Source organism: Chelonoidis abingdonii, chromosome 26 (genome assembly GCF_003597395.2).
Source record: "Chelonoidis abingdonii isolate Lonesome George chromosome 26, CheloAbing_2.0, whole genome shotgun sequence".
Classification (NCBI taxonomy): domain Eukaryota; kingdom Metazoa; phylum Chordata; order Testudines; family Testudinidae; genus Chelonoidis; species Chelonoidis abingdonii.
This window is the reverse complement of record NC_133794.1, coordinates 18,451,593-18,463,663: the sequence shown is the minus strand read 5'-3', so window position 1 is coordinate 18,463,663 and position 12,071 is coordinate 18,451,593. Positions and strand designations below refer to the sequence as shown.

General features: G+C 55.7%; 1 protein-coding gene across 1 annotated transcript in view; it reads right to left on the bottom strand.

The window, feature by feature from the left end:
* Positions 1-4,009: 4,009 nt before the first annotated feature.
* Positions 4,010-12,071, bottom strand: part of EPHX3 (epoxide hydrolase 3) — an 11,117-nt gene continuing 3,055 nt past the window's right edge. The window contains 7 exon segments of the mRNA XM_075061078.1: positions 4,010-4,217; positions 6,715-6,789; positions 6,791-6,840; positions 9,414-9,517; positions 9,906-10,034; positions 10,851-11,026; positions 11,597-11,682. Of these exon segments, the coding sequence (XP_074917179.1) occupies positions 4,010-4,217; positions 6,715-6,789; positions 6,791-6,840; positions 9,414-9,517; positions 9,906-10,034; positions 10,851-11,026; positions 11,597-11,682 (828 nt within the window).

The following is a 12,071-nucleotide window of genomic DNA, read 5'->3' as shown; positions in this document are numbered from 1 at the left end:
TGAATCTATTCTGAAAATTTTGTGTCTCTACTTTATCTGATCTCAGAAACATTGGTTGGACAGATGGACGGACAAACCGAATAATGAAGCCTCTGTTTTTAAAAAGCTTAAAAAACATTAAAAGGAAAAAAGGGGCAAAATGTTTCCCCATTTACCAAAAAAACTCAGCCTAGATCTGCCCTTGGGGTTTGGGGCACCGATTGCATGGTTCTCCTGGGGCACCAGTTGCTGGCAGCTAGTCTAGGGCCACCCCTGGGTCTGGAGCACAGGGATGAATCCAGAGAACCTGGCTGCTTTGGGCGCTGGCTACTCCAGAGCCAGCTGGTTCTCCTGTGCCTAGCCTGTGCCATCAGCAGAGACACTGGCCATCCCTACTAGCAAAGGAAGGGGCCTGGGAGAAGGGGCAGCAGGCCTGCCCAAGTGGGGGTCTGTGCTTAGGGTCCTGGCCTAGGAGCCATGTGCCCTGGGTTCTAGCCTAGCCTCTTCCCCATGCTCCTGCTGGGCTGTCAGACAACTCAGCCCCTTTGTGGGGGAGGCTGATAGTTCTGGCTCTAACCTCTCTGAGCCTCCAGTGTGCAATGCAACTCCAGCCAGGGCTGGGAAAGGAGAGCCTCCAGCGGCAGAGGTGACTGGAGCTAGAGCTAGAGCTAGGGCAGAAGGGTGTGGCTGTGCTGGAGAGGGGGGAGGCCAGGCCTCCCCTGCTGAGGTCTCGTTCTAGCCCTGGGCACTTTAAGCAGGAGGCTGGTCTGTGATTCTGGGGCTGGGCCAGGCCACCTTAGTTCATTCTGCCACAGACTCTGCACAGCCTTAGGTGAGTCCCTTCCCCTCTCTGTACAATGGGAATAAGGAACCTTCCTCCCTCCTAAACTCAGGGGTGTCTATGATATACCCAGATACCCCGGTGGGGGGCCCAGCCCTGGGGACAGGGGAGCTCTGTGCAGCAGCTGATGGAAAAGCAAAAGTGAGCCGCTTTACTGGGCTGGGGCAGCAACAACCAGCTCCCTCCTGCTCAGGGCCAGCTTCCCCTTTCCCACTCACTCCCATCGGGGGAGACTGGGGCCCTAGCAAGTCGGACAGGGAGCAAGTGGGGCAGTCCAGGTGGTCTGCTGCCTCCCCCACCCCCGCCCCTGCCATTTGGGAGGAAGCAGGCACAGCGTTACCTCTCTGCACAGTCAGTAGCTGTAAGCTGGGCTGCTCCCCTCTACTGACCCAGTCAGTCCCAGAGGCATCCACACGCCCATTTACCAGAGCCCTGGCCATCAGCAATCCCAGCCGGGCACTGCCGCCTCTCTGCAAGCAGGGGCAGCCTGGGGCGGGGATGGGGGAGGAAGCACAGCCCCACATAGGGCTGCCCTGAACATGCCTAACTCACACAGTAAACACAGATCCCGGACTAGTCCTGGGAGGCTTCCCGACATGCAGATCCCTTGTCCAAGGCCGGCCACACCTGCTGGCTGGTGAACGGCCCACACCATGGAGGTTTCTGTCCCAAATGTCATTTATTAAATACACTCAAAGCATCCGGACCATAAGGCAGCACTTTCAACCCAGGGCCATCACCCTCCGCAAATGGATTTACAGTCAAGGCGCTAAGGGGCCCATCCCTGAGCACCAGCCATATGTACAGTCAACAGAGCACAGGGAGTCGCTAAGGGGAACAGTAAGTGTGGGGAATCCACAGAAGAGAGCTGCTTGCCCCCCCAGCCATCCTTTCTAGCGAGGTCAGCACTAAGCTCCCACCACCGCCCTGGCACCACTGCAGTGAAACCCCGGCTCCAGGCACTGAGCAGGGGCTTCTACCTGCCAGGAACAACAGAGCTAAAGACCACTGTGACCAGAGTCCCATGGCAGCCTGCACTGAGCTCACTCAATTAGGGTGAGCTACAAAGAATGGGGCAGACAATCCCCAAAGTCAGTGGATATTCCAATACTTAGATTTACCAAGCCAGCACAAAACAGCTTCTATAATACCTCACTGGTTACCCAGAAAATAACAGCACAGTGCCCTTAAAGCAACCCAGCCTCAGGCCTCCACCCAGACACTCAAGTCAAATATGAGGAGTATTACTAAAATCTTATTCATCATATAAGAAAGTTCTTCCAGATCTTACCCAAATGCACACTTATAGCCAATTCTTCTAAACTACACTAAACTTTATTAAAAGAAAAGAGAGAGAGAAATGGTTAAAAGATCAGCATAAAAGTTCAGACATGAGTACAGTTCTTGAGATTAAATTCATAGTAAAGATGGTGAGCTTTGTAGCTGCAAAGTGTTTGTTCAGAATTAGTCCATGGGTTATAGTCCAATGCCCATATTCTGGGCGATTCCAGATTAAAACTGTATTGCCACCCTTACTGCTGCGCTGTCTTCAGAGCTGGGTGGCCGGAGAGAGGCAGCTGTTGGCTGGGCGCCCAGCTCTTAAGGCAGCGCCCCACCTGCAGCAGCTCAGAAGTAAGGGTAGTGTCATAAACAGATGGTTAAGGGTTAATGTCTCTTTTATCTATAAAGGGTTAAGAAGCTCAGTAAACCTGGCTGACACCTGACCAGAGGACCAATAGGGGGACAAGATACTTTCAAATCTTGGTGGAGGGAAGTCTTTGTTTGTGCTTTTTGTTTGGTTTGTTGTTTGCTCTCGGACTGAGAGGGAGGGGCATCATTCCAGGTTCTCTAAATTCTTTCTGAATCAGTCTTTCATGTTCAAAATTGTAAGTAGTAGCCAGCAAAGCACGATTAGTCTTAATGTTGTTTTCTCAACTTGTAATGTGTCTTTTGCTGAAGGATTTCACTCTTTTTGCTGTAACTTTGAATCTAAGCTGCTGGGGGCAGGGGGTCTCCCTCTAGTCCTATATGAATCTGAGTACCCTGTAAAGCAATTTTCCATCCTGATTTACAGAGATAATTAAAGAAAGAAGAAGAAAAAGTAAGTTTAAAGCTTTCTTTTAAGAACCTGATTGATTTTCTCTGTTTTAAAATCAAGGATTGAGTCTGAACTCACCAGGGATTGGTGGAGGGAGAGGAGGGGGATGGTTAATTCCTCCTTGGTTTAAATCCAAGAGTTTAGATCGGTGTGAAGCCTCTCAAGGCAACCCAGGGAGGGTGGAAAGTCTGGGGGGAAAAGGAGGGGGATGGTTAATTTCTCCTTGTTTTAAGACCCAAGGCGTTTGGGTCTGGGTTCCCCAGGGAAGGTTTTGGGGGAACAGAAAGTGTGCCAGACACTAAATTCTGGCTGGTGGCAGCGTATCAGATTTAAGCTAGTAATTAAGCTTTATAGTGTTCATCCAGGTCCCCACTTTTTGTACCCTAAAGTTCAAAGTGGAGGAAAAAACCTTGACAGATAGCAATACCATACCATGCCACCATTACTTCTGTGCTGCTACTTTCAGAGCTGGGTAGCTGGAGAGTGGCAGCTGCTGACTGAGGTCCCAGCTCTGCAGGGAGCAGCACAGAAGTAAGGGTGGCAATACCATACCATACCATCCTTCTGTGCTACTGCTAACGGCAGCTCTGCCTTCAGAGCTGGGCTCCCGGCCAGCAGCTGCTGCTCTCCAGCTGCCCAGCTCTGAAGACAGCACCACCGGCAGCAGCAGCCCAGTAGTAAGGATAGCAGTACCGCAACCCCCCACACAATAACCTTGCAACCCTCCCACAACTCCCTTTTTGGTCAGGACCCATACAATTACAACACCCTGACGTAAATAGCTGAAATCATGAAATTTATGTTTTTTAAAATCCCATGATGCTGAAATTGACCAAAATGGACCGTGAATTTGGTAGGGCCCTACCTATAGGTCTGGGAGGTCAGGGCTCCTCTCTGCAGGAGGGCTCAGGCAGGATCTGGAGGGGTGGTCTGCTGCTGGCGGGATGGTACCCTAGGCACAAGACCAATTAGTGCAGGGGCATGGGGGGGCTTGGCCCAGTGGAGGGTCCGGGGCTGGTTTGCCAGGATAAGGTCCCTGCCCTGCCACATCCAAGCCAGTAAATGGGGCCGAGGCATGGCACCAGCCCCACTCAGTCACTCTCCTGCAGGAAGCTCCAGATCAGCTGATTGACCTTGTTGGGCTGGTCCTCACTGATGAAGTGGCTTGCCTCAGGGATGCACCCCACGCGACAGCACTTGCGTGCATACTGCTCCAGGAGGGGGATCATCCCAGCCTCCAGGTACACATCCTTCTCCCCCCAGATCACCAGCATGTCCTTGTACTGCATAGGGCTCCTGCTGCAGGGAGGGGGATAGAGAGAGAGGTGACCACTTGCCAAGGGCACTGGGCACAGAGCCCCCTCACAGCACAGGGATGGTGGGCAAAGGGTAAGCAGAACACAGGGGTGGGTGTTCAGGTTACCTTAGTGCTGATGGGAGGTGGCACAGCCTCTGGGGCAGCTGCCTGACTGCACCTTCCTTCCCAGAACTCCATAGTTAGACCTGCTACCCCAGCAAGAGACTGGGGGTCTTGTCTTGCCATTCACAGGCCTGGTAGCACCTGACTAAGGCCTGGTCTACACTACATAGTTAGGTAGATGTAAGCTGCCTTACATCAACCTAACTATATCAGTGTCCACACTACTACTCCTGAGGGCATCCTGCGCCAAAAAAATAATTCTGCAAGTTTTATCCATCAATAAATAAATGTAGAGACTCCAGCATGGCAGTGGGGAGCACAGACCAATGGCTGTACAAAGGTGGGAGATCACTCTACAGCTTCCCCACCCCCACGAACACAGACTCAGTGGTGAGACTGCACCCAATCCTGACACAACACAAGGCCAGGGCCTACTCCAGAAACACAGTGAGGCCCTGGCCCTCTGCACCAGGCAGGCAAGCTCAACCAGGGAGGATCAAAGCGTGGAGGGGCTCAGTGTGGGGGTTTTGGATTCTGCGTGGGACAATCTGGATGTAGGCAGCTCAGTGTGGGGTCTAGGTATGAGGGAATCTGATGCACAGAGGCTTGTTGGGGGTGCGTGTTCCAGGTGCAGGGACTCTGTAGGGGCTTCCAGGTGAAGGGGGTTGGGGCTCAGCACAGGGGTCTGGGTGATGGGAGAGTGCGGGTCTGGATGTGGGAGCTGATAGAATATCAGGGTTGGAAGGGACCTCATTAGATCACCTAGTCCAACCCCCTGCTCAAAGAAGGACACGTCCCCAGACAGATTTTTACTGCAGTTCCCTAAATGGCCCCCTCAAGGATTGAACTCACAATCCTGGGTTTAGCAGGCCAATGCTCAAACCACTAATCTATCCCTTCCCTTCAGGGTGGTGCAGGGGGTGGGGCTCATCAGGATGGGGGTTTGAGTGTAGTGAGCTCAGTGGGGGGTGGTTGGAGGCAGGGAGTCTGGGTGCAAGGGGGCTCCAGATGCAGGGATTGAGGTTCAGTGGGGTGGGGTTTGGGTATGGAGGTTCTGGGTCTATGGGGTGAGTCTTGGCAGGGGTGTCTCGGTATGGGAGGTCCATATGCACAGGGATTGAGTGGATGGGAGAGCACTGGAGGCAGGAGAGGATGCTGAGCTTCCTGCAGCTGGGGGAGGTTTCTGGGGGTGGGTCTGACATAGCCCCAACCACTCCATGCAGGGGAAGAGGAAGTCCAGTCCTCTTCTGCCTCCAGGCCAGCCAGGACCGGCAGCTAATCCCAGCTCAGGGTAGGAGCCACTGGCCCCGGGATGTCCCCAGCCCTATGGTGATTTACCTCTCCGCTGGCTGCTCTGGATGCCTGAAATGATGTACCTGCGCAGCTAGGGAGTGGTGCATGACTGCTTTTGGAGCTTCCCTTTGCTTCCCTGCCAGAAAATCTGCAGGGAACATGAATTCTGCACACACGCAGTGGCACAGAAATCCCCCAGGAGTAACACTGCAGCCTTGCTCCTGCTGATGTAAGTGCACTGGTACTCTGACAGAACTACTCCACCTCTACAAGAGGCTTAGGGCTTATGTCGGTGTAGATAGGGTGACACAGTGTCCGTGTCATTCTCGTCAGTTTCACAGCTCCCTCTTAAGAGCCCAGCTCACAGTTCAGGCTGTCACCCTGGGGTGGGGTAGGGCTCCAGCTAGAGCCTGGCTGCTCCCTGTCAGGAGCCTTGCAGCCACCCAGGCTCCGGGTGCGGAGTTCCCCATGGGGAGCATAGCAGGGCTCCCAGAAATGGGTATCGGGGAGTTGAGAGCCCAGGGAAGGGTTGGGGGCAGCCACGCACAGAGCTGAGAGCCCAGGCTCTCAGCCCCCTGCACTGCCCCACTTAAGTCAGTGAAATCGTGCTGGTAAGGAAGGTAGTGTAGATATGAACCTGCGGTAGCTATAGGTCGACCTAAGTTTGTAGTGTCATCATGCCCATAGTGACCCCTGGCAGCACCAGACTCTGCCAGGGGCCACAACACCACAGATTTGGTGCTGGGAGCAGAGAGGGGCAGCAGCTCCCAGTGTGCACAGATCCCCCGGCCCTTGGCTCTGGGCAGTGTCAGGGGAAGCATGGGGTGGAATGGGATCCTACAGCCCTGTGCAGGCCCCAGCACATCCCTTCCTTCCATCCCTTCCTGCCACTAGCCCCTCCACTCATTCCCTGCAGGGCTACTCGGGCAGCCAGTGGGGCTGCAGCAGCCACTTCCCCCTCCTGGCTCCTCCCAGCCCACACGTGTGCCCCTACCCGTCCCATCTCCCCAGCATCAAAGGGGCACCTCACTGGGTTCCGTGTGCTGCACAGGGGCGAGCCCCATGGAGGGGCAGGAGCCTTACCTGAATATGTTTCTGTAGTAATCGAGGGGTGGTGTCAGTGCTCCAGGCTTGGAGAGGCCAAATATGTAGGCACCACTCGGGGTTCTGGATTCCTCCCTTCCTGCCTGCCAAAGTGTCCTTCAACAGCTGCCTCAGGACAGACATTGCCAGGGACAGCTCAGATCTGGGGCCTGATAAGCCTTGGGGAGGACTCCCGGCAGACAAACCATGTTCCATCCAGAGCCAGGCAGCCTAATCCCTCCACAGGGATGGCTTGGATCTGGAGTCTGGTGAGCCAAAGGGGTGTGGGCCTGGCTCCTGGCCAACAGCCCCTGTCATGCCCCAAATCTTAGCCCCCTACAGAGTCGGTGAGACTGCCCCCCACAGAAGGGATGGGGAGCCCTCATGAAATGCGAAGCAGAGTTCCACCTAGTGTCAAGAGCCTAGCATATGGGGGCTTCCCCAGAGAGATGACCCTGCCCAGCTACTGGGACAGGTGGGGTGCTCCCCAAAATTGCCCCTCATTATTCCTAGTCTGCAGGCTTAGCCTGGAGTCAGCAGCCTCCACAGAGGAAACTGACCTATTCCGTCTCCTCTATCCCAGAGTGGGCCCCTCGTATGCTCATGCTGCTTCTCCTAGAACAGTGCTGCTCAACCTTTTTTGTACCAGGGACAAGTTTGCTGCCTTCCAAGTGTGTCAAGGAGATCTCAGGGACTGGTCGTTGAGAAGCACTGCCCTAGAACCCCCATGTGGCTTTGATCAAGCAAGCATCGTCTCCCCGGTGGGGGCCCAAAAAGTGCATGCAGAGAGTCCTGCCCATCCCCATGACAGAGTCACTCAAGCATCCCATATCCCAGGGGAGAATCCCAGAATAACGAAGGACCCTAAAATACATCTCCTCAGTGAGTCCTGGAGGATGTAGAGAGAGGTGGTCACACTGCTGAGCTCCTGCCTGCAGATCAGGCATGGACAGGACATACACAGATGGGGAGGATGGGACATGGGTATCACCAACCTGGATCAATCACACATCCCATCTAGCCCAGGATCCCACCGCTGACAGGGCTCGTGCCAGCTGCTAGAGAGAAAGGGGTAAGAACTCACCTCCAGTCCCCACAAGGGCTCCTCCCAGGCTCTGATCATCAGAGATGCACTAAAGCGACTGTCAGTATCCTGGCCAACATGGCGTTTTGCCTTTGGTTTTGGTCGTAACCTAACAGCTCTGGCTCTCCTCCTTACCTAGAGGAACGTCCAGTTCCTGTTTGACCCTCAGTAAGTTCAGGCCTCAATGACTTCCCGAAGCAGTGAATTCCACCAGCTAATTATTTTCTTTCATGGGTTTGACTTTCCCACCCTTCCCCTGAAGCCTGGCTCTAGGCAGCTCAGAACAAAGCACCTTGCTCCAAAGGACCAGGGTCCTTTAGCATAAAGCTCAGCTCCCTCCGAATCAGAGTTTACTCGATTGCTATTTAGCGGCTCCTCCAGTAGTTCCAGTAATTACTGTCCCAAAGGCAGTCGGTAGCTTTTATCCCAGCCCCCCCTCCACCCCCCCAACACAGCCTGTGGCCCCATCCTAGAAGGGTCATGCCCATTGTTCCCCCCTTCACCTCAGGGCTGTTGGGATATTATCAGCTGCCAAATTGACACTCATGCCCCCTGCCCCACTCGCTGGGATCCCCCCATCCCATGCTGTCTAGCTGCATTACCGGTTCCTAGCTTCTCCCCCATTTAATGTGGGGCTGGCTAGTTCCCCCTTCCCAACCCTGCTGTAGGAGCAACCTTTATCCAGCATGAATTCCATGGTGTCACTCCTGCCCCTCCTTCTAGCTGCTCCCAGCCCCTTCCCATTAATCTCTGTCCTCCATACCTGCTAATTAACCAGCAGTTTATTACTGCAGCCATTAGGAATGGGATGATCCCTAATTAGCATGGGTGTTTCCCATTTATAAAGCAGCCACTGTCCCTCTGACTCACAGGGCTGAGGTTAATACACATACAAAATGGTAGACTAGATTTCCACCCACCACTGACATGCAGCCACTGGGACAGGAGGAGCAGAGGGAGCTCAATTGGTGCATCCAAAAGAAAGCAGGAGGGGAGATGGACAGAACTGAATTCCCTAGGTGGGTATAATCGCAGAATTCAGCCAGGCTAGCACCCTTGCAAAAAGTACCTGAGATCTTTAACAAGTGCCAGTGGGGTTACAGCCTCTGTTTTACCCCACCCACCCCCAACGAAAGGCAAGGAACTGTCACCACTCAGTAGGCAGCTTTTCTCCCCCTGCACTGTGCTGGCCCCAATGGTGCTGGGCCCTCACCTCAGGAGTCAGTGCCGATCCCAGTACCCCAGCAGGACTGTATGGGGTGCTGAAGGAGCTGCACACCAGAGCTGTAAACGTCTGCACTCATTAACGATCCCCTGGCAGCTTTCCCAAGTCAGGATTAAACTCCCACTGGGGCCATTCCACCCTGCCTCCCTGACCTCCAGCCCTAACATGCTGCATAGTTACCAGGTGCCATATCCCTCCCTAGAGGTGGCTGCACCCAGGGCTCTGGGGAAGAGCCAAGGAGCAGTTCTATAAATGGACACATTTGGAATCCTAATTAAGCTAAGCCACAGGTGCTAGGTCACTTCCCACCTCCCTCTTCCCCAGCTCCCCCAGCCAATCAGCCCCACTCCCTGCTCCCACCTCACCCATCCCCCCACTCCCTGCTCTCACCTGGAAGTCCCCCAAAGACAAGAACAGCTCAGGCAGCCTCTGCAGCTGGAATATGAATATGTAGCTGGAGTGCACCAGCTGGCAGGGGTGGCCGGCTATGTACTCTGCAGCGGATGGGCAGAAAGGCAGACACAGACATGCTCAGGGTGGAGGGCCTCCTACGCCAGTGCCCCCAGAACACCCAGGCCTCCCACCAGAGGCAGGAGCCAAAGTCACACAGCACATGCCAGTGATGTCATTTCAGACCTCACTTGGGCTGGGCTGGTGCTCGGAGAGCCTGCAGCCCCTGTGGGGAGTAGGGGCAGATTGGGAGCACCAGTCACAATGCAGAGACCCCAAGAGCCCTCGCTTCCCCACCCCAAGGAGTGCCACTGGCACCTGGTCGGAACCTCCATGCTGCTGCAAGAACCAGCCTCCTCCACCCTGGACCTGCCACAGACCCTTGTGGGGGTGCAGGGGGGAGCCCAGCACCTCTGCAGGTCCGAGCCTCACCTTTAAGAATGGACGAGTGGGTGGCATTCATGATAATGAGCTTCTCCACCATGTTGGGGTGATTCATAGCGAACTCCCATGCAATGGCGCCACCCTAGTCATGCCCCACCAAGATACACTTGGTAAAGCCTGGAAGTAGAGACAGCCAAGCAGACCAACCGTCAGGGCAGAGCAATGCTGGACAGAGCTGGACTTCCACAGTCAGGGCACCCCACACACACACACACACACACACACACACACAGTCTCTCCCACCCCACCCGCTTCCCCCTCTACCTTTCCCTGCCAAGCGTATGTCCACTTCTCTCACAGAGTTGCCCTACCCCCTGCACCTCCCTCCTGCCACAGAGATGCCTCCCTCCATTGTCTCCCTGCTCCGCAACTGGGGCAATGGCCAGAGGCTGGGACAGCCCAGACAGACCAAGCAAGCAAGCAGGTGGGATGGGACACTGAGTCTGTCTCTGCTGTAGACACACCTGCTCATTGATCCAATTCTCGCCCCAGAAATGGAACTCCTGCATTGGCAGAGCACAGCCACGCTGCCACACAGCAGCCAAGCTCTGCCCACTTGCTGCTATGTGGCGTCCAACCAGGGAGATGCTAAGGTTTGGTGTCAGGGGCATATCCCAGGCTTCACAGCGCCCCACCCAACCTCAGTGGTGTTCTGGGGTCGCCGTTGTGGGGACTGGAGGAGAACCCCTCTGCCCCTTCTGTGGGAATAGCTCAGGCTGGGCACTCCCACAACTCATCCAAAGGGGAGAGCCATCTGCGACAGTACAAAGGGTGGTGCAGCAGGGTCTCAAGGAACGGCACCTAGGAACAGCTTGAGCAAGAAGGTTCCCCTTCTCCAGCAGAGGAGCCAGCTCCCTCACAGCTCCTACACTCCCCAGCTGAAGTGCAGAGGGGGAGGCCTCCATTCACACATGTCCAGCAGCCACTCTTCACCCTTCTGGTCCTTGGTGCCCAGCACTTGGATGACATCATGCACATCCTCCAGCAAGGTCTCCATCTGGTAATGCTGCTTCCCGCGTGGGGCATCTAAACCCTCATAGCCCCAAAGGTCCAGCGCCACCACCCGAAACTGCCTCTTGAACTCCTGCAGCTGGTAGCGCCAGGCAAACCTGCCAACGCACACAATCCTGAGCTCAATCAGTGCCTAGGGGATATCCTCCCCAGGTGGGGGATGGCGGGAGAGCCCCTGCCAGCTAAACCTTGAGGCCATTCCCTGCTCCCATCCCCTCCGCAGCTGCCTGGCCAGGCCGCTGCCCAGAGCCAGAGCTGAGTGTGGGAGCCTGAGCTGACTAGCCAGCACCCCCAGCACAGCACGACACCTCTGCACAGAGGAAGGGGTGTTGCAGGAGGAACATGCAGCTACTCGGTGGCACCATCCTCCAGGGCTCCACTCTCTGAGGAGAGAATTCAGGGTTCCTGAGCAGGCCATGCCCTGGGGACGCGGCCCTCCTTCCAGGCCAGCCTTTGAACCCGTGTCCAGTGGCGTGTTCTGCCCCTTCACCTGTCCTGCCTCCATCACGCTGTCAGCTCCTCAGGGCAGGGACTGCCTGCTGCTTCGTCTGTGCAGCACCAGCACAACGGGGCCCTGACCCACATGACTGTAACACCCCCTCATCCCAACTCCTCACAGGCCATGGGATGCAGGTGCCCCTCCCACCCAACAGTAACTGGAGACCTACCAGTTCTGGGGGAATCCATGCAGACACAGCATGAGCTGCGCCTCCTCCTGGCCAGCTGTGACATAGTGCAAACGCAGCCCTGAGCTCTGCAAGGATGAGGAGGGGAAAGAAGGAAATGTTCGTGCCCAGTTACCCAGGGGTCAGCTGCACCATGGCAGGAGCTGGGTGGCACCTCCAGTGCCTCCGCTGACCAATGGGGCTGCTGGGCTTAGCAGCTGGTGTCCCCATGATTCAGGGGCGGGCAAACATTTTGGCCTGAGGGCCACATCGGGTTTCCAAAATTGTATGGAGGACCGGTTAGGAGAGGCTGTGCCTCCCCAAAGAGCCAGGCCTGGCCCACCCCCTGGGGACTCCTGCCCCATCCAACCTCCCCTGTTCCCTGATGGTCCCCCCCGGAACTCCTGCCCCATCCACCCCTCCCTGTCCCCTGACCACCCTCGGACCCCCCCCCCCCCCTCCCTCCCCCCCCCCAGCC